Raw genomic sequence first — 22,280 nt, forward strand, 5'->3', positions numbered from 1 at the left:
GTAACATACTTTAATGGTTACATACTGTAGACTAATCCCAGAGGATGTCTTAGGTGGCACCAGAACTACAAGAACTAATTTGATTTCCAGTGGAGCTTGCACAGTACACAGAATCATAGAAAAAAGAAAATGGGAATTTTGGACACAGGATTTTTAAGTTTTCATGGTTCTAACTTCTACTGAAATGCTTTCTTCGAAGGAAACATGTTTTTACATTGGACCATTTCTTCAGACAAATAATACGTACTACGTATGACAGTTTGGTTTGGTTTTATTGTATGAAGTTAACTGTAGAGAAAAGGTATGTCTGTTCCTCTAGTATCCTCAGACCTAAAGATCTGGTTTTATTTTTTCTTCTGTTCTCACTGAAATATTTTTTTTTCAGAGCTTTGCTGTGAATAAATAATTAGTAAAGGTAATGCTTTTCAAAACAAGGTTTTATAAAGCTGATCCAAAGGGCATATGTAAGATATTATTAGGTATCACTGCAGAAAAGCACCTCTGAAAATGTGGCACACTCCATTAATCCTCACGTGCAGTGTTTTCATAAAGTCATTTGACGTGTTTTGATGGAGTATTTATTCTTTCAGAAAACTTTTTTTTTCTGATCTAAACCATGGGTTATTTGGACAAAATTTTATTGAGGAAAATACTGAAATAGAAGAATTTTTACCTATATTGACTTTCCAAGATGAGAACATATTAATTCTTTATTCTGAAATAATTTTTCCATCCAAAATTTTTCATCAAGTTATTAAAAAAATAAAAATCAAACTTCAGTTGAGAAGGAAATCCAAACTGTAGAGAAACAGAATTTTCATAGCACAAAACAAAGTCATTGCAAAAAGCACTTTTTCAAAACTTTCTTATTTTTTTTAATTCACTGAGATTAAAATAAATTCTACAAGGATTGATTTCCCAACAAAATAGGAATAATGGTTTCTGAATACCTAAATTCAATATAAAATGCAAAAATATAACTCACTAAGGCAAATTTTTTGTTGAGGATCATCTGCTCCACCAGTGACGACTCATTGTGGAAGAGGTGAGGCTGCATGTGACTCCACATATGGGGGAACCACCAAAACTCATCTACAGACCTCAACAGCAGGTCATCGCCTTCATCCTCCTCCTCGGTGCCTAGGAAAAAAAAAAAAAAAAAAATCTGAAGTAAAGTCTGTATTTTTATTGTATTCTTACAAATGTTTGAAAATATAAGAAAGAAATTAGCATAATAAAACATGACCATTTAAAGTACTGAGGATTTTAAATGTTTCCAAGTACATATTCATTTTCCTGAACTAATGTTTTCCAAGTAAAAGACTGAGGGCCCCATTTTCACAGCATCTTAAATGCGCGGTACAACACTGTCCTCGCACGGATGTACTATATCAGTAACACCTGTAGCTAAGGGACAGAATCAGAGAAATTGTATACAAGACAGTTTCATACAGTGTACAAATGAAAACGTTGACAACTCTTTTCTGGTATTCCTTATCCAAAGGAAATTCACTCCCCAGACTTGTTTTCCTTTCATTACTTATGACACGTGGAAGTATTTTTTTTTCAGCAGCCTTTTCAAAATGTTATGCATGACACAATTATTTTTCTCTTCCCTGCTAATTCCTACCTTTCTGATCATGGCCTAACTCAGGAGTTCCCAGAAATCTGCATTTTGAAGAGACTTAAAGGGTGGCCGGAGCTCACAGAGACGTTTCTCAGGCCCTAGGCCTGTCTTTTTCAGACACTCTCCCGCCTGTTCCTAAGGATGTGGGGAGGGGAACAGGCCCTGCCGCCATTTCTAACTGTGGCGCATATTAAGAGGAATTTCTCCGGCAGCAGCGTTCGTCCCCGCTGCCCTCCCACACCTCCCCTGCTGCAGCTACAGCTGTGAAGAAGCCAGTGGCGGGGCCTGTCCTCGGCCCTGAGCCGGCTGCCCGCTTTCAGGCCCGTAAATCCTGCCAGCCTGCAGCAGAAGCAGCCGCACCCCAGCTACACACTGGGCCGGGCTCCTGCTCCCCTGGCGGCCGGCCGGGACCCCCAGCACCTCCAGGGGCCATTTGTGAAAGCCGAGGGCGAGGACAGGCGGCTCTGGGTGCTCGGGCCTGCGCCTCGGCTCTCTATAACCTACTCGAAGAGAGTGGTGGGATGGGAAACGTCAGGGTATGGTGAGCTGGCAGATCAGGACACCCCTTCCCCCCCAAGCCCAGACATTTATCCTAGTCCCGGTGCACGTTTAAGGACAAAGTCCTGTCAAAGGCAGCCAAATTTAAATAACCCCTTAATGGGCTGCCGTATAAAGACTGTACGAGCCTAACTTCGACAGCCTGGGAGCGGTTCTGTACTGAGCATCTGAGCTAGCTCAAACTGAATGAAATTGTAAAGAAACAGTACGAGATGTTTTTATTCCACCCCCAGGACTGATTTTGCTGTTATCCAATGACACATGTATAGCCCCTACAGACAGCTGTCATCCCAATCCTGAACTGCCTCTTGCAGGGTCTCCTCCTGGCCCTCTGACTGCCATTTCTGCGGGTCCCGGCCCGCAGGAGGAGGAACATTCCTCTTATTCAGGAAATTTAATAGCCTGACGGGACGCTTTTCTGAAGGGCTTAATCTTTTCTCTTAGAGACTACAGCTTGGCTCTCCAATTTCCATGTCATTGCTCTACTTATTAGACTATTATGCAAAGAATGAGCACCACCTCTTTTTGTTTTCTGTTTTTTTAAAAGAGAAATGCTGCTGCAAAGAGGTGTTTACTGACTCTACCAACATGGTTATTTCCAGATAGACTACAGCTCAAATAGAAGATTAATCTGGTATAACAACTTTAGGAGAAAAATTTGATTCGGCAAATCACACAAATGTATGTCCCAAAGCAAGCTGGAAAAAAACACAATTTGATTTTTTAGTTATCCTATTATGAAGGAAACTCTTCATTCTACTCAGACCCTTAGTCTCTATCATTCCTACTTTCCTCATACTACAAAGAACACCATCAAAATGAAAGTGATATAAGTATTTAATTCTTACCTGTGTGATAAAATTTCCCTGAAAATCCCAGGTTGAAAGTAAAATTTGTAATCTGAGCTCTCAAAAGATTCTGAGTGTCAAGCAGGGCCTGGAAAAAAAAACCAAACACCCCACCATATAAACATATCTGTAGAAAATGAAACCTAGCACAGAAATTTAATATAACAATATAAATATTTTTACAGGCATATATCTTTTCAGGTGATTTTGCTATTTAAGACCAGCTTTTTATATATGACAAAGAAGTAATAGATATTTTCATTACCATCTAAATATTAAAGACAGCATGCAAATACCATCGTTTTCCTCATAAAGATGACCAGCTATTAAATACTGTTTTACTCCCTGGATAATAAGATAGGAAAACAAAGGCGCGTGCCACAGAAAAGACCTTCCACTTATTACTCAGCAAACCTGGGACAGAGCCAGGAATGAAATCCAAATCTCTCGGGCCCTGACCACTGCTCCATTCACTGGGGTGAACAGCATCTATCACAAGTACGTTTCTCTAGATGAGGTCAAGTACATACACAGCAGTTTAGTCGTGTTTCAAAATTACCGGCAATGAAAAAAGCCATCCAGAAAAACAGAAAGAAGTGGAATAAATGAAGCCTATTCCACATCAAAGAACTTAATCCTAAATTCCCCCAAATTCTGACTCATTTCTCAGACAGTTAGCATACTGTCTGTCAGCACACATGTACTTGCACTAAATTAGTACAAACAAAAAAACAGCATGCTGGAAGAAAGGGGAAAGCTATTATTCATCAGATACAGCTTCACCCTTTGATTTCAATATGCTCTTCTTGATTTGACCCTTCCAAGATTTACATATTACTTTCAGGATTTATCTCCCAAACTCTTAGCGCTCCGCTGTTGTTCGCTCTTTCAGTTTTCCAGGTTTAACAAAGACACCTAGCTTTCCCATGGAAAAAAAAACTTCACAAAGCAAGAACAAAACAGAAGAGCGAAAAGCCTCCTCTAAAATGAGACTTGGAGCGCACACTCCTCCAAACAGCCTGCCTTTAACTCAGCACTCGGTAGTTGGTAACTTAGGAACACGTTGGACTCTTCGGAGATTTGTGACCCTGTACACTGCACATTAGAAGTGTAAAGCCAGATACAGCGCGCACACACACACTTGGAGAAAGGCACTCATGCACCACCTCTGAAAGAAAGGAAAATACTTAAACGTCAAAGGTCATCAAAGAGTTTTCCAAGTAAATTTACGTTATAGTACAACGATTTTAATAAAGTAACTCTAAGCACGTTATGAAAGGGGAACGTATTTAGAAGCATGGAAATATTAAGAGCACTGCAGACTTTCAAAATTTTAAAGGTCTAGGAAGCTCCCCACTCTTGAAATTCAATGACAATAAGATGCCCTGAAAACTATGAGTCAGTAATTTTAATTACAGTTTCTTTGGACATTTTCATTATTGGAGTAATTTGCCAACAATTATTTTTTTAAGCAGAACGCCAATGACAACAAAACGTTAGCACGGAAGTCAAGTCCAGCCTTAGATATAGGCATAGCAGAGTCAAGTTACAGTGCCTTAAAATATGATCCATTTTACAGATGGGTCACTTTACAGATATCCACCTTATCAGAGAAACTTTTGGGCATCCGAGCTCTTCTTCAGGTGTTTTCCAGGCCTCATCTATATTGGCCCTATATAAGTATGACCTCCATCAAGCCTGTTTCCCTACATCCCTACAACATTACAGTGACAAAGAGTGACAACAGCACGGGCTCCCCTGCGCACCAACCTCACGAGAGGCCCAAGGCAGCAGGCCCAGCGGGGCTTCCATTCCCAGTAAGAGGTGGCCACACCCCCCAGCTGGTCCATCTGTCCCTGCTCACCTTTCCCAACACTCCCTTTTCCAGAGCTGAGCATATTCACCTGGCCCCACTGAGAGACAGCAGCGCTACCTGAAGCAGGAACACAGCCTGTCCTGGTTTGAGGTAAAACAGAACCAATGTTCTTTTCAGTAATTTTACTCGCCCAAGGTGGGGCTGGACCTGGATTTAGTGGCCAGCATAGCCCAAACCACAACACAGCCACTCTCCGTCCCTCTGCTATCCTGCATCCGAGGCCTCGGCGAGCTCACTAAGCTTGTAGCTCTGGCTGGCTCAGGGAAGCTGGTGCTCGAGGGAGCTGGTCTGCAGCAATAGGAGGAGAGACAGTCATTTGTCCCTGTCCTGGGGGTTGCAAATTTGAGTTTTGCTGACAAAACATGAGCAGTTTCAATTCTGAGTCATCCGTAGTACTTGCCTTGTTCACCATGTCAGCGGACCAGAACACTATGCCTAAGTATACTCATTAAATATATACTAATCACAAAACTAGATCTGTGAAAGGACCATCACTTCTCTGCCTCCTATTTCTTAAGGTCCTCTCAGATTGGGAATTAACTTGCCTCTCCCACCGTCTTCCTCAGCAGTGTAGCTCCAGCGACAACAGTACAGGCAGTTTCAAAGAACAGAACTAGTAAGGTAAAGATCATCTTCTTTCACTGGGAAGCCTGAAAAATGTTCTGCGAACAAGGGACTTTCTAAAGGAATGAGTAAAATGAAGCACAGAATAGAGATAATTGAAAACAAGCTCGAGACTTCTGAAGTGGAATATTAGGAGAAAAAAAATCTTGCAACACTGTAACGAGGGCTTTTGCGCAGGCTGAAAGTGCAAAGATCACCAAGGAGACTTCTTATTCTAATGAAAGGTAGCAAATCTGCAGAGGATTTATTATGAAAACCATCCTTGAGCTCCTGGGAACCTATTCAATGAAATAATTTTGTCTTTGCACGGTTAAAAATGTAGGAGGCAGATGATATGGCTATGCACTTCTTATGTTAAGAGTACATATTGTCAAATGAAAGAGATCCTGAGTACAGCTTGACAGCAAGGTAGCATGAATGGGCTGCACAGTTCTTTCCCTCCAAATTAAGTTAAGAACTGCGAGCATTTTTTGAGCTGAAGGTCTTATTCCCCTACCTTTCCAACACCTTCTCAGCTCCAGACTAGTCTCAGCGTGATGGAAAAACAGAATGGGAAAAACAAAGCGCAGTTGGAAATGCCAGAGAAAGATGCCCTGGGAGGAGATCTTTGCTGCACCTCCCCGGCACGCTGCAGCTACAGGGCTGGCAGGGGAGTCGCAAACCCGGGCTTTCAAATCAGAGAGGGGGGAAAGGCAGTAAAAAGCCCATGACACTTCTACGATGAAGCAACACCGAGTTTACTTCTTCGCTGGGAATTAATTTCGCTCGTGTAGGGACTACCTTCTCGCCTCAATGACTGCCTGGTGGCTGCATTTTATTTAGGCCAGCAGTCACAGTAAGACACCCCAAATAACACGAAACTCTAAAGGAAATCTGAAGTTCACCTTCTACAGGACAAACTTTGAAAGGGACGCCGCTGGGGTTTTTCTGGCCACATTACTCTCACTAAAACCAACAGGAGATCTTCTGCTAAAGCCTTGCAGTGGTGTTCCAAAAGGCATCAGCTCGTACCAGCGGCGTCGCTGCTCCACCTGCAGACGGAGGGCACAGACCCGCTGTGAACCACTTCTTGTACAGACAAGCCGAGATAACATTTGAGTTGTCGTGCCTATGATTATTTTCTGGGTGACTTGACATTTTACTCATCTTTCAGGTTCTAAAAACAAAACGTTACAACTCATGAAAAATATATAGCAGCAGATGGCAGGGCCTATTACTGTGAGCTTCTATCAGAAAGACAGAAAAAGAGAAAAGTAGGGGGCGGAAAAGCCTGAAATTTCATTTCTAAATGCTGTTTTATATGCTGAAAGTAAGCTGGTGATATTTTCTGTTTATTTTATGATTGGTTTATGAACAGTCCCTCTGGGTATCTGTATGAGATGTTATATAAATAAAATATAATCTTCAGTACTGGTGTAAAAACTGTTTAGTAAAGCCTTCTTATGTTTATAAATAATTATTTAGTACTTATGTTATACTTCCACTGGTACTATAAGGAAAATAAATTGCCAGCTGCATAATCGCTTTCATGTACATAGCTACAATGGAGTACTTTCTTTTCAACTTTTCCTAAGCTCACATACTAGGTTTAGGAAATTCCCTGTGCCAGAAATCAAACGTGAGAAGTCAATATATGATGAAAGACCCCCTTCTTCACCAAGTCTAAAATAATCTCAGAAAAAAGGCCTTGTCACAATCAATAGACAAAAGTTATAACAGCAGCAAAACAACAGAGTTCTTTCAATCCTTGCATCTGAGAAGTTTATAGCATAATGAAAGGAATATAAGAAATCACCTATGTTGTAAATAAAGCCAGATTCTCAGATGATTAATCAGCATAATTCCATTTAAGTTATTTCTATTTAATTTCTGAAAAAACATCTCAGCAAATGTACACTGCTGTAATTTCCAATGGGATCTCAGCTGACTGAGAATTTAGGAGAAAACGGACTCCAAGATCACAAATGAACAGAAGGAACCATGAGAATTATTCTTTAATTGAAATATTCACGCAATGGAGAGGTATGAAAATTCTTGCCTTTGTATAGATGGCCTCTTTCTTCCTTTACAACCATAATGTTTAGCTCTTTTTATCACTTTTCATTCAGAAATATCAACTCTGTTTACAGAGGAAACAATTTTATTTGATTTTTCTCATCTTACAGACAGGACAAACAGAGGCACAGACAGATGACGTGGGCTGTCAAAAGCTCCTGCTCAAGTAAATCGGCAGTAAAGCCAAGCATAAATCTTACATCCCCAAACTTGCTTTCATTTCCATAGCCAGGAAACCATCCTGCCTCCTGCCCTCAAACATCTCTTCACATGATTTCACTTTATAATTTGGCACAGAGAAGTCACAAGTGTCAACCTATTTGGCAAACGGACAGCAGTAATTTCTTCGGCATCCACAAAAAAAATCAAACCCAAACATCTTGGCTGATCAAACAAATAAATCAAGAACGCTTTGTTGAACTCTGACAGACCAAAGAGGAACTATGACTTCTTTCTGTAGTCATACCAACATATTTATGACTGTTTTCCTTCTCAAAAGCTGCCAAAGAACTTAGCCACTTGAAAAGCAGAATAGTTCAAAACGCTGTTAATTTACTTGTAATCACATGGATTTTGACTAAGTTGGCAAGCAGACAGACATCGCCTCACAATGCCGCAGCCTTAATATCCTAAGCTTCAAATCAGCACATGCTTTCATGTCAGTAACAAAGGCAAGAAAGGTCAGCTTCATAATTTTCCAAAAAGCCTATCTCCTTCCCCTTTTTTCAGGAAGCAGATCTCATCTCTCAACGCTTCCTTTACTATATCGTGCCTAACAATACTATCAAAGGAGCCATTAAATTAGGAATTACTTTGCTTTTGAGGAAAACTTCTAATACCATACTGGCTCTTTAATATAGGCAAGGACCTTCTGAAAAGGTGAAATAAATTAATAGAAAGTGTAATGTGAAAGCACACGAGTTAAGCACACGAAGCCCCTTTATGGGGCCTTTATTCTGCTCTTATGCAGAAGTAGCTTTAATTTTCTGTGCCAGATTTCCTCTTCAGTTTAATCCCTGCAAGAGAGGGAAGAAGCAGAACCAAAGCCATTTTAACTTCTGAGTGGAGTTCTTAATATAGGGGTTTAATGAGCTGTAACCGATGTGATGTCCTTTTAGTTTGCACTTTTTGTGACATCATTTTGCCTTTCCCAAGCACGTCCATGCTCTGAGAAGAGAGTCCTGCAACCGAAGCTGCCTGCACAGGTATAAGCACACCACCTGCCTCCCTCCAGCTTTCGCTTCTGCAGAACCTGGTCTTTTTGGAAGTTTCTATCCACGTTGCAAATCCCCTTGGTTGTAAGGGGGGAAAAAAAAAAAAAAAAAAAGAAAAAAAAAGAAAAAAAAAAGAGGGTTGTGGAGGAAATGGAAAAGAGAACTGAGGAACACAACATATACGTGACTGAAGTTTGCATTTATGATGCATATAAAAATTATGATTTTTAGAGCATTGTGCTTCTCTTCAGAGTTCAACAGTCGATATTTGAAATTTGCATTATCCCTAAACTTTAAAGGCACTAGTGAAGTGCCCACCACTAGAGGCAATACGTGGCACAGAAGAGAGGCCAGGCTAACGAGCTGTGCCCGATTATCAGTCCCGGGTTCATCCTGGCACTGCTGAGGTTGATGGCAGAAAAGGGAGGAGAGGAGACACGCTGCCTTGGGAAAGGAGTGATGAGGGGGAGAGAGCAGTGGGGATCCATAAGAAATGTGGCGGCAGTGTGGTAGGGGCCTGAGAGCGAGAAGCACCGAGACCGTGATGGCTGACATTCAAGAAACTGTGGCAGCGATCGGGGATGGGAAGGCAGCGGGCAAGAATTTGGGGTGTTTGGAGGCAACGAGAGGCAGCATGACAAGAGGAAAGAGAAGACAGCCTCAATGAAGGTCCATCCCAAACGGCTGGGAATCATTATTTTACTAGACAGACAATTTTGCTTCTGACAAAAAATGTTTCCCTCGTGATAAATTATGTATTTTGGAAGATCATTAAAATTCAATGTCTATTCTTTCTGGATTTCCAGGATTAGCATTTTGACACCGATTACCATAAACATTTAATCTCTGCAGGAGAAAGAATAATTGCTTTGCGTATACTGGGTGTAGCTGAAAAAATATGCTGAATATCCTTCAGACAAAAAGAGAAGAATGCTTAAATTTCCTTTGTGCACTCTCTTAACAGAGCTGACACTACAGAGGGGGCCGGAGAAGAAACCGCAGAAAACCTTCAGCTTTTTCTGCAGTGTTTAGCAGGCAAAGACCATAACTTATCAACAGACCCTAAACTGTGTAAGTGGGGAAAGGACACTACTCTACAGTTTGGTGGAAGCAAGGTGTCCAAGAGGACACAGTCCAGCAAAAATAGAAAGCCTGATGAAACAGTGATGGAAAAGCTAAACCGCTGACAACACCTGTGTTCCAGTTTCTGAAATATCAGATGCCACGTGAGCTGAAGACAACTGATCCTGCCGCTTTGTACAACAAAATTTAAATGGGGGGGAAATTGTTTATTAAGATACAGCAGCTTCAAGAAACAAATCATTCTTTCATTAAAAAACATGGATTTTGGTAAGTCTACCAAGTCCTTCAAAAGGTGTAACAGTTCAAAAGTACCACGTGTCAGCGGGATGGCTATTTACAAAGGGCCAGGTAACGTGGTAGAAATTAAAATGTGTGCAAAAATCCCTTGGAGATGAAACAAAGGACCTGGTTTCAGTTACTTAAAAGTTATTTTAGTTTACTGACAGCTAGATTCTACCTGCAGCAATCGTGTTTTTAAATTATCAAACAGGGATGCCTTGGAGCCCGACTCTTTAAACACGCAGGACAGGCAAAGCTCCCATTGATTGCTTGGGTTAATTTGGACTGTTTGCCACACCCATCCGCCTGCGTATCTTACCTGACTTCCTATAATATTAAGGCCCACACCCGCCAGTTAAAGAAGGCAGTGTGAGTCTTCCCGATAAATTCAATAAGCGCCATTAACTGGGTAACCCAGCTTCTCTGCAAAGTGTCAATAAGATGAGATCTCAGGCGGGAGCCCAGCTACGTGCATCTTGGTCTTTCAGTGTCCAATATAAGAGACACTAGACCCCATTTACGAAAAATCCAGGCGCCACAGCTTTATTTTATGTGCACAGATGCTGTCACCAGGTATCTGCATTTGAGGTCCACTAAAGGGTACTGAAAATGTAAGTAGCCACTTTGGAAAACGTCTCAAATGATTTCAATCAAAATTTTTTTTTGTCATCAGAACACACTGTTTTAATGTTACCGGGTCTTCATTTGGAGGTTTTTTTAATATCACATACCATAATGATCTTGATGATGGTCCAATTATGTATTTTCAAGTAATTAGGCTCTTTCATCTAGGTAAATAATTTGTACAACCAAGCGATTTAAGAAATATTTCTAACTTCCTTCACCAGCTTCTCGGACATTGAGACAGCAGCTAATGAGAATAAGCTAATTATGGCAAGGTGAGTTGAAGGTTTTAAATACTTGGTGCCAACACTATTTAATAAAGTAAAGAAATTAGGATGCTGTTTTCAGGACTCCATATGAAATTGTGTATTATTAGCTCTTAATTAAACTGTACTTTGATGAAGGAGGTTACTATTACTAAACAGCTAAATGAGCTCGTTATTCTGCAGTTAACAGAAATAAAATCCTGCATTTCTTTTCATTAAAGGTCAAAAAAACACCAGGCCTAATAATCACCCTACTGCTGCATATGATATTTTTCCCTGGGTTTTGGTCAGACAGGATTCAATACGAAACTTGTGGGTTCTTGCGTTTTTACCTAACGCTTCATCTGCTTATGAAACTCCAAGTATGAAGAGGCAAGTTCTCAGAGAACTCCAAAGTAAAACCAAAGTGACTCTAAAATGCATTTAAAGTATCTTCGTAAGTATCCATTTAAGTTCTTGCGATCTGGTGATCGTCGATGAGTCAGTACAGCGGGAAACGGAAGTTTGTTAGCCACAAGGCAAGCGTTCAGGTAGCAGAGTCACCCCCCTGCCAGCTGCCTCAGCTCTGAGCACGACGGGCCACCTCTCAGGGGGACAGAGTAGTTCAGATCCTACTCCAGTTCACTGTGGGCCACTCTGCTGTGCCTGCTTAGTCTGGCTCGTCTCCATTGCATCCCATCAGCAGTCAGAGCTGTCACCGATTCACGCAGACCCCCCCAACAGACAACCCGCACTTTTACCGCTTCAGCTCCTGTTTGGTAGAATGCACAATATTTTGTCACAGAAGTTAAAACAATGGCATGGCTGTTCAGTCTAATGGTGCCTCTATTTTTAGTGATCCAGCTCAGACAGAACAGAGGTTATTACCCAAGCTCCTAGGCCCACATTCATCATCAACAGCGCATTTGCTTCTTATTTAACGCTTCCTCAGACACTATCTCCAGCTTTCACTACAGCCAACAGGCACAGCAGGCAAGAGCTTGGCTGGAGGACATGGGCTACTCTCCAAGCAAGGCCGTCCTCTGCTGCACGGGGTGGCCACGAGCTTCTGCTGCGGCAAAGCCTGTGCTCCCTTACCCGCCACCGCATGCTGCTTAGGGCCCTTTTATACCCTGCTCTTGGCAACACGCGGCCCTCTACAGCCACCAAATGCTGAAAATATCTAGAAGGTTCAACACTGGGAGAATTTCTAGGTATAACCTCCCAGCAGCAGAAACGATCGCGGCCTCACCTGAATGCACAGGAAGCTGTAGCTGGGTCACTACATCTGCTCCGCTCTGATAACTTTGTCAGTGGCTACATTACTCTGTCCAAAATGCCAAGGCTTTTAGAGATGCAATTTAGATTTCAGGTTTACCTTAACACCCATGGCCTGCACACAAACCAAGAAATGTATTCCATAAAACCTAGTTTCCTATAAATGTGGTTCCCAAATTGCTATTCCCATAGTGCCCGCACTCCCTTTCACTCTGCTGCCTAGGACCTACCCTCCCCATCAGGTCTCCAAAGCACCTCCCTTCCCTTCCCGCTCTGCCCCACACCCCCTGTCCAGAGGAAAAAGGGACAGCACGTGCTATCGCTAGCTCCAAGGCACAGCGCATGGATTAGCCAGGGGCAGGTCAAAGTGAAGGACAAATGCAGAGCTCACTCTGAAGCCCCTGCTCCAGCACAGGCACTGCTTTGCGTCCATGTCTTACCCCACTCTAAACTCCAGAACGCCAGCAGGAATTTGACCGTCTTTGAGAACTGACCGTATCTGTCACATTGGACCAAAACTCGCCAGCAGGTTCAAATGCCATCAGATTGATGATGGAATGGTTTGGGTTGGAAGAGACCTTCAAAGGTCACCTAGTCCAACCCCCTGTCATGGGCAGGAACATCTTTCACCAGACCAGGCTGCTCAAAGCCCCATCCAACCTGACCTTGACGCTTCCAATGATTCACAACTTCTCTGGGCAACCTGTTCCAGCATCTCACCACCCTCATCATAAAAAATCCCTTCCCTATGTCCAATCTAAATCTGTTCTCTTTCAGCTTAACTGCTGGTCTGGCAAAGGCAACCTGATTTCTTTAGGAAATGAAAGTAAAAATGGGGTATCAGTGTTGTACACAGCAAACTCCAACAGTCTGTGAGTATGGCCTTCTGAAAAAACTTCAGTCTTACTTTTTTTCTTCAATGTCAGTATTCTCTGGACATCAATGCCCAAGCCTGGATAAACTAAGACCCACTTGTCCCCGTAAGCCTGAAGCCTGCACTTCCTGCTCAGCAGAATTTTAAATAAACAAAATTTCAAAGTTTTGTCTACATCATTAAATAGATGATCACAAATTCAAAACAGCTAAGTTTTTACAATATCTTTCCCAGCATTTAGAAAGTGATCACTGAGCAACAGCAGCTACAATTACAGTATAAATCTGTTACGTGATCACAGAAAAACTCAGTTCCACAGACCAAGGTATACCAAGCTGCTTTAAGGTGGCTTGAAAGAAATACTGGACAGTACAAGCAACGTCTAAAATGTTGGTACCAATCAAAGAGAAACACTTTGGGGTTTGTTCACGTCTTAGTTGATACTTTTTTCCCCCCTAGTGAGACTAAAGCTTCTAGACAAGCACAAGATTTGTGTTAATGCTTAGTTTTACATACTAGAGAACAAATAAAGCGCAAATAAATGAAGACTCGAGCCCTCTGATTTATGTAAAAACCACAATAGGGCCAGTTGCTCTCGCCGTTTGGTAAAGCACAGCAGAGCTACCACATCACCGGCACGTTAAATAAAGCGACAACTCCCCAGGCTGGGCAACACAACAATGACACAATCCATTCATAAGTGTTTCTCAGTTGTTTTTTTTTCCCCTAACAGATCCAGAAAGATTCCTGAGCTTCTCTTAAGGTCTGTCTACCTTTGTCCCTATGTTTGGGGTGAGCTGAGGCATACTGAAAGCTCTTTTTCTCTCTACGCTCCACCTCTATGGACAGAAAAAAACCCAAAAAAGAACTTTGACCACAAGATTTTCATTTTCTCTTTCTGTCTGAAAGTTCTGTGTCAGAAACAGCTGGGAATTCGGTCTTCAGCTTGCTCACCAGCTAAGGATCACAAATATTTTTTTTTTCCCCCTTCTCTTTATGAATAGTTCTAAAGTTGCTGAATGTAATTCCCCTGCTACATCAGCATCGCCATCAAAGAAATGACAGAAAAAGAGAAAGCAAGCAAGACAAGCTTGCATAAAATAACAGGTATACCTCTTTTCTCAAGCCATATTTCTTATGATTATATGTAGTCAACACAGAAAAGACAGGGTAAGAACTTACTTCAAGTTAATAAAAATTTGGACAGTTTCATTGACTCCTACGTAGTACCTAGTCTAAGGGACGCAATTCAGCAGAAAAAAAACCCCAGACTTCAGTGAAACACGGGACGTTAATAAGAGAAACACAGGGGGATGATTTTGTTAGAAGTGTTAATACACACCTTTCCCGTTTTTGCACGAATGTTTGCATTTCTAAAAGACAAGACCTACACAGATCAATCTCCCAGCTGGCCGAATCTTACACTTGCGGACTCAGACCGACACACGAATCCAAACTGAGCTCTGCATTTGATTATACTGTAGGAAATTGGGAACACATCTTAGTACAAATTCCCTACCAGTATTATATTCCTTCCAACAGCACACTTCATACCCTTTTGCCAAATCTAATTTTTAAAGAGTTACATAATCTTTTTTACTTCCTTTTGGATGTTGGCCTCTATTCTGCCACTTTTATTGGCTATTCAGCCTACACTTAAATATCTCTGTACCTTACGTTAAATATTTTATCCATCCTCACTGTTTATACGCTGCAGACATCTGCAGCCCATTGCTTTCTGCTTTGGTCATCATTACTTACCAAATTCCTTAGCCTGTATTTTTTAATTTTCTCTTTTGCTCAGAAATTTCCTGGCTATCCTGGTGTCTCTAAGCACTCTCTAAATATTCCTGATTAAGTGGTGCACAACTGAGCACAATATTCTAAAAACCTCCTCAGTCAGTAAGATGAAGTACTTTCCTGATGTAAAATGGTATTTTTCATAGTCAGCTTAAATTTCAAACCAGCTTACTTTAAAAACTCGGGTATATTTTAGTATTCATCTTGTTTTCAGTACTACCATTTTCAACATTTCTATTATCTTTAACAAAGGCATTGAGAAAGGATAAGGGATAAGAGAAATGTTTTGTAGCATAAACCAACCACCTTCTACATACACGCAAAATTATTTTTCAGCCTCCTTGCCAGTTCCATTAGAGTTCTATCAAAGACAGCTCTGAGTTACCTTTAGTCCGAGTTTGCTTTAAAATGGGAGCAGAGACACTTGGGTTATTCCCAGGAGCGCTAACCCTGAAAGGGCAAGTGAACGGGAGCTTGGTGTAGAGCCGTGGGGCTTATTGGCTCCACAAAAATGCAAGCGGTGTTCCCAGCCCTAATCCCTTTCCTCTGTACAGCGCTGCTGGGCCTTCGTCGCATGAATCGACTGACTTGGGTCAGAATGAATCTGCAGAGCCTTACTCTGCACAGTCACCGACTTCCCAGTTGTCCTCTCCACTATTTGTATTTTCAAATGTATTGTAGTATAACTTTTACAATGTAAAATGGTATTTAATTTATTATTTATCCCAGATATTTTGAGGAGCAATACTAACTCATCGCCAGGACCGTAAAGTATCAGAAGGAATCTCCTGAACAGTAAATATTTTTAAAAATTGGTTGTAAGGTTTTTATGCTCTGTCGGACTTAATTTTTAAATAGAGAGTAACACTTCTACCTTGTGCAAGTGTTGAAGTTTACACAGAAAAAGAAACTGGAATTGGAAGCAGATAGGGCATTGTTATTCCATGTGGGATTAGACATACACTGGCAACCAACTGCTTCTCTTTTACTTTGTTTTGTAAACATAATTACCAAGAATCAGTCACGTAGCTGCACTGCCTTCTTACAGAATGAATAGGTAAGAAGAAAGCACGCTTTCCATGCAGCCGTATTGTAAAATAAACTAATGAAATAGTCCCACTTCTACCCTCATCTGTCTCCTTTTGCCAGACTCTTCCTCCTTGACATGACTGAAGATGGGGAAGGAGGTAGGTGCAATTTTGGTATCATGTTTTACAGTTAATTTCTACAATTTCGAGATCTGTCTGCATATGTTTTTATTTGTCAGTTGTGAAAATTTTATTCAGTTCCGTTAGCAGCAGGAACTGGATGGCAAACTTGTCATCTGAAAAAGCCCAGAATAAGTCTTGCAGCAGCCACTAGTGCGATAATGAATCCGTACAGCTCCGTGGCAAGCTGTAGCGGCATTATTATTATTATTTGTATTATCAAAGTGCTTTTGCAACAAAAAGCACAGAACAAAAGGAGCCTCTGACCAAGAGAACTCACAATCTAAAGAAAGAGATGGACTAACGGGATAGCTGAGGGATACACTGCCAGGAGGCCGGAAAGCGGTTTCAGCACATAACCGTTCCTAATTCTGCCTCCAGGAGAGACAGAGTGCCGCAGACAGAGCTAGAACCTTTTCCCAGGTCTAGTGCATTAACTCTGCAAAATCTATGCCCAGCAAGTGCCTTCTGTCAACTTCTTTCTTTTGCTCTCTGAACAACAACAGGCAGCTTTTAAAATACTGACCTTGAAGCTCTGAAAAAGGTTTTTTAAGTGGAGACAAATTATCCAGTAGATGTGAACATCTTACAATGCACACTAAGGCTTCAATATGTCTTGACACGCATTTCACTTACTTCATAAATTTTGGAATGGCAGATTTTGCTTTCACGGCCAGATGGATCAACCCAGAGCTGAGCTTACGTTATGTTGACGGTACTCAAAGCGTGCAGAATCTCAGGAATTTCCACCTCATCCGTGAAAATATTAATGTACTTTCTTAAGGGATAAGTTTCTGAGAAGAGAGAGGAAGACAGAACTTGCTAACTACCTGGCTCTGAACCAAAAACGATTGCTGAAGGCTGGCACGCTGAGTGGACGTAAGTGTTTGTGAGGATTTCTTTGGAAGGGAAGACTTATGGCTCAAGCATAAGGATGTCTCTGCACAATAAACTAAGTCAAGGGAAAAAGCAGAAACAGCCCGCTTCATCTCAGGTGAGCATAATTGCTTAATACTGAAATAAAATACCTCACACAATTCCATTAAGAACAGGAATCAGAACACAAAAGGCAGACACCATTGGTAAGGGAGTTCCTTCAGCCTAAAGACAGCAAAGTATTCACCACTACACACAAATACGCGTAACTAAAAAATAAAAAAGCCCACAACTTTAATTTTCTGGAAAGATGTAGATGACTGTATCCATGATGCCCATCTACTTACGTCTGAAATCAACAGTGGATTCATGGAAGCCATGAATTACTTTGGTTCTATCATGAAAACAGACTGGGGAGCGTGTAACCAATGGTCAAATCCAGTGCTGGGGTAGAAGAGCTTGAAGCAGATCATTCTCATCGCCCTCAAAGATCTCATGGGATTCACCACGCTGAGAAACAGTTTCTGCAGCCTCTTGGACAACAAAAAGCTGCAGCTGAGATGGGTTTCTCTTCTCTTAATTACCTGCCACTGAATTGATAACAGGAGATGGCACAATCCTTGAAAAATTACTGTTTCAAGGTTTAGGTTTGCATAAGAGTGTAGAGTGACACAGCTTTTAAATTAAAAAAAAAAAAAGAAAAAAGAAAAAAGAAAAAAAAAAGAAAACCAAACCAAAAAACCCCCAACAATCCAGATTTGGTTACTCCAGCATTGCAAAACTAAGCAGAAGAGGAAAAAAAAAAAAAGCTATAAACAACTTTATGATTAGTGGTCTGCCTTATCCTTCTGAGATATCTTTTGTCTTAATGCTCCAGAGGACTGGGCACCCGGCAGTTGAGTTGTTCAGCAGTCGATAAATCCAAATGAGGGAGCGTGGGGCAGTACCGCTCTCCTGGCACAACTCTCCCACGCAAGACACTTCTGCAGTGCAGACTGTGCACGCTTGTGAACGTGCAGAACTTCCACGGGATTCCTTTGAAATAGAAAATACTCGGCATCTTTTAGGCCCAGGTGCATAAACAAGTAGGAAAATAGATATGTAGAATATTACCCCTTTAAGAATAAAACTTAAACTGCTTTGCTAACAATCTCAAAAGCTGCAGCACATCAGTACTGAGTTGCAAAATTCCATGTCTAGAACCTGATGACTCTCCTAGGTTCAATGGAGCTGAGGACTACCACATCCAACCGCTTTATTTTTCAAAAACCTCATTTTTCAGAAAAACACCAACTCCAACACACCACTGACAAACCAACCAAGCCAAGCCATGAGTTCCCGCAAAAGCTGGGCTGTATTGAGCAGAGTTGTATCGGTCTTGCTAGACTAAAATTCACAGAAGTTGGTACATAAACCAAATTGCTTTTAGAAGTTAAACGTTAGCATCACTGGCTGGTAAAGCTTCTATGTGCTAGTAGCAGCCCACAGAACACATAAAACAATGTTTATAACTTGTTTTAAAGTTATATTTTAGTTATGAGATCTAATTCTCTACTGCCTCACACTGCATAATATCCCACACTACTGTACCTGAAACAATACGCTCAAAAAGTTAAATCAGTCTTCCCGGGGCGTCAGACAGCTACAGACACGCCACAGTTAAAAAGAGTCAAAGAAAAGGAATATTATTAAGGACAGAACGTACCTTTTACTTATTATTTCAGCCAAGTCAATATAAAATACCTTAGGAGCTTCAGGTTAAATTAAGAATGTATGTACACGCACAGCAAGCACACAGAACAATGGCATAAAGGTACTGCGGCTAACAGATTGGGAATGTAAAATGATTTAGCAGAACAAAAGTTCTAAATAGTTAATTCCTTATGTCATTTAAAGAGGTGATTAAAAAGATTTCTTCAGTCCCCCCAAAGGAAAGATTCAGAGCTCAGTGCAACCAAATAGATGTGAGTATCTCTGGTGGTTCTGCAACTGAAACATTTGATGACACATCTATCATTTCTTTACTGATAACCTTCTACGTGATCCTATAGATGAAGGCGCAATTAACTTACAGAATTTGACCTCCTCCTGTGACAGGAACCACCTTGTGCCTTGACAGTTCAGGTTTTCGGCACCTTTTATCCATTCTGCCTGAACAAAAAAATATACCTACACCTCTCTTCTAAGGCAAATATTTAGGACATTTCCATGCAAGAGTAACCAAAAAGATATGTCACTGTGTGTTTTAGATTTATACCCAAGTGGTACACTTCACCACGGGAAGTTCTGTTTTCTTTCCACATATGCTACATAGGGTGAAAAGACACTTAATGGATTATAAACAACTGTAGTAATTTAAGCCGTGCTGACTAATGTGGATGAGTTTGTACTATAGTGAATAAACAATTAGTTCTTGGGGGAGAAATCTGTTATTAAACAAAATTTTATTATATTAAACGAAAGATTAGGCCACCAATGCACTAAGGAAATAACAAAAAAGTGACAGCACTGGCTTTGGAACGTGGAAGACGACTGATCTGACCAAATGCAAATATTTATATTTTATCTTAGTCACCCTAGGAGCATTTTATGAACAACAGAAACAAATACATACTTTTAAGGTGCAATTAACCTGGTGCCTGCCTAAAGATGAGCAGTTTTTCTACATTGTGTGCTACAGAAAGTTAAAGGACTAGCTTTGATGTCTACGTTATAAACCTCAAAATCCGGGCAAGATGACAGACTCTGCAAGTGATGGAGACTAAAATGCTACGAATTTATTCCTTCTGGCTAAATCTTCTCCATCATCAGAACGCCGTTTGGCACACACGATACACAGAGACGACAGCTCTTCTTTTCCAGTTCCTCAATGACTCTAATGGCAAAAGCCGGCGGATGCAGGCGTGTACTGCCCATTTCAATGCACAGACACTAACAGATGTGCACATACTAACAGAAGCGCTCACAAAAGAGAATGAGGGAAAAAGAGATACCTCGTCCCCCTTCCCAGTAATGGATATGGCTAACAGGAAGCTTTTTTCTTGGCAATTATAAAAGAATAATTACAAGCATAGGAAAAGATTAGGCTTAAATGAAGAAAGTGAAGAGATCCCCATCTTGACTTCAATTCAAAATGTCTTTTGAAAAGCACATGAAGGATAGGACAGTCAAGAGGAGATCACGCAGCTAATTATTTGGGAAAAAATATTTTCACAGTGTTCTAATTTTTTCATTTTGAAAATGTGATCAACTCCTAAGGAAATACAGAAAGTGCATGTATTGGGAAATGGAGGAAAAGGTAGACCAACTTACTGCCTAGACCATCAGCACTGCATAAACTGTCAACAGGGGAAAAAAAAAAATCATATTTAGTTTTCCCCCTATTATCACCTGCTTTTCCCTTTGAAAAATCTCAATGCTTTATAGTCATAAAAATTTCACAAAGAGTAACTGTAACAAAAAAAGGTACTAAATTAGTAGACGGCCAGCCAGGACAATCGTGGTCTATTAAGATAAACGTACTCTGTGGATATCTAGCTAGATTTTCTCTGTATGTCCACTTAAATGAATTATTTGTAGTGCGCAGGCTCTTAGTCTTCTAAAAGACAGAAGGAAAATAAAATATAACATTGTCACAGCATAATGGTCCCTCCTGCCTGACAGACATTAGGAGAGACGAAAAAAAAAAGTTACTGTAAAATGAACGTTGAGATGACATTACCAAGCTTATTTTCAAAGCGAGAGGCAATTAGACTATGAAAATGTTCTCTTCCATTACTTCTATTATACCAGAGGAAGATAAAGTAAATAAATACGAAGATGGATGGTTATTGTTGATGCACAGTGACAGCTACTCAGTATGTTATGTTGAAGAACTATGTTCTATCGGTCCAGATTTTATACAGTGACAGGCAAATCTGTAACAATCAGGTAGCCTGAAAATCTTACGTAGAGTTTCAAGTTGTTCGGATATTTTTTAATTGAAGAAGTTGTGGTGAAACTAGAATAAACTTCATCTGCTGTTTAATAAAACAAACCGTTTATTAGTTTTACAGGATTTAGGTTCATAAGCTGTGTCAAAAGATTTTCAGAAGGGCTCTCTACACTTGTGTCCCTGACACTACAGATGCTCAAGCTGAAGTACCACCACTTTGCCTCATCTTTAGAGGTGCAGGAGAGGTGCATTTAGAGGGTCTGCTTTTGACTTGACCTCTTCTGAGGTCAATATGTAACACTGATAAAAAATTACCACTTAACCTTATGAGAGCCATTTTTTAAGTGCTGAACTCCAATTCACAAACCTTAAAGAAGAGGGCAGTTTAGCCTAACATCCAAATATTAACTATTCTGGCCACTTGGCAAGTCTCCTTTAGGTCTATGAAGAAGAAACTCCCTTGAAAACCTTATCTTCCACGCAATCAGGATCTCCCGCCTTGGAAACAGTCAAAAGGTGCCTGGACGGGGCCCTGTTTTTGAGCAGGGGGGTTGGACCAGATGACCTCCAGAGGTGCCTTCCAAACGCAGCCACTCCACAATTATGAGAATTGCAATGTAACAACTACCCTTCTCACTTCTGCAGTCCTCTAGGATATCTTTTGTTATGATGGCCCTCTAGTTTAACTCTCACAAAGAACGAACACTACAGACACAGCTTTCAATTTGCTCACGTAACTCGTGCCTGAACTTCAGGGGCTTAATGAATCAGTCCTTCCCAAGCCAATCTAGGCTCTCTAGACACTCAACAGAGAGAAGCCTTTTTGTCAGAAGACCCAAGATAAATGCTGCCTTCTTGAGTTAGGTAATGAATCGCTAATGAGTGATTATTTTTGCTATCAGTTCAGCATTACCTCTCCAGTTTCCAAACTCTGTCCCATCCAGGGGGATGAGCAGAACCAATCCTAGAGGTTCTCCAGATGCTGGAAGCTTTGTGAAGTGTTTCGGTTACTTTGCATGAACAGAGCACATGTAGCAACATTCCCCTTACTCTCGGCAAGCTCACAGTCCTACCAAATATGAGTATATCCAGAAAATATTAAACAGGAGACATGTCAAACAATATTAAAACACAAAAAAGCATTATACCCAATTCTATATTGCTAGTATTTAAAAATCTAAGCTTAGTAGAAAAGAGTTAATCTTGAGCACTGAAATTATACAAAGTCTATATTTAGCAACCTATTTTCACACTTGCAGTGCACAATTCTCTGTCAC

At 40.9% G+C, this 22,280-nt stretch overlaps 1 protein-coding gene across 1 annotated transcript in view; it reads right to left on the reverse strand.

Annotated features, from left to right (window-relative positions):
• The window catches only part of LOC141743834 (bifunctional heparan sulfate N-deacetylase/N-sulfotransferase 3), a 65,401-nt gene that overhangs the window by 31,035 nt on the left and 12,086 nt on the right, over positions 1-22,280 (reverse strand). Inside the window, exons 3-4 of the mRNA XM_074588829.1 lie at positions 3,034-3,121; positions 986-1,140 (exon numbers count right to left, since the gene is read on the reverse strand). Of these exons, the coding sequence (XP_074444930.1) occupies positions 986-1,140; positions 3,034-3,121 (243 nt within the window). The remainder of the gene's footprint in view (positions 1-985; positions 1,141-3,033; positions 3,122-22,280) is intronic.

The sequence above is a fragment of the Larus michahellis genome, chromosome 5 (genome assembly GCF_964199755.1).
Source record: "Larus michahellis chromosome 5, bLarMic1.1, whole genome shotgun sequence".
Classification (NCBI taxonomy): domain Eukaryota; kingdom Metazoa; phylum Chordata; class Aves; order Charadriiformes; family Laridae; genus Larus; species Larus michahellis.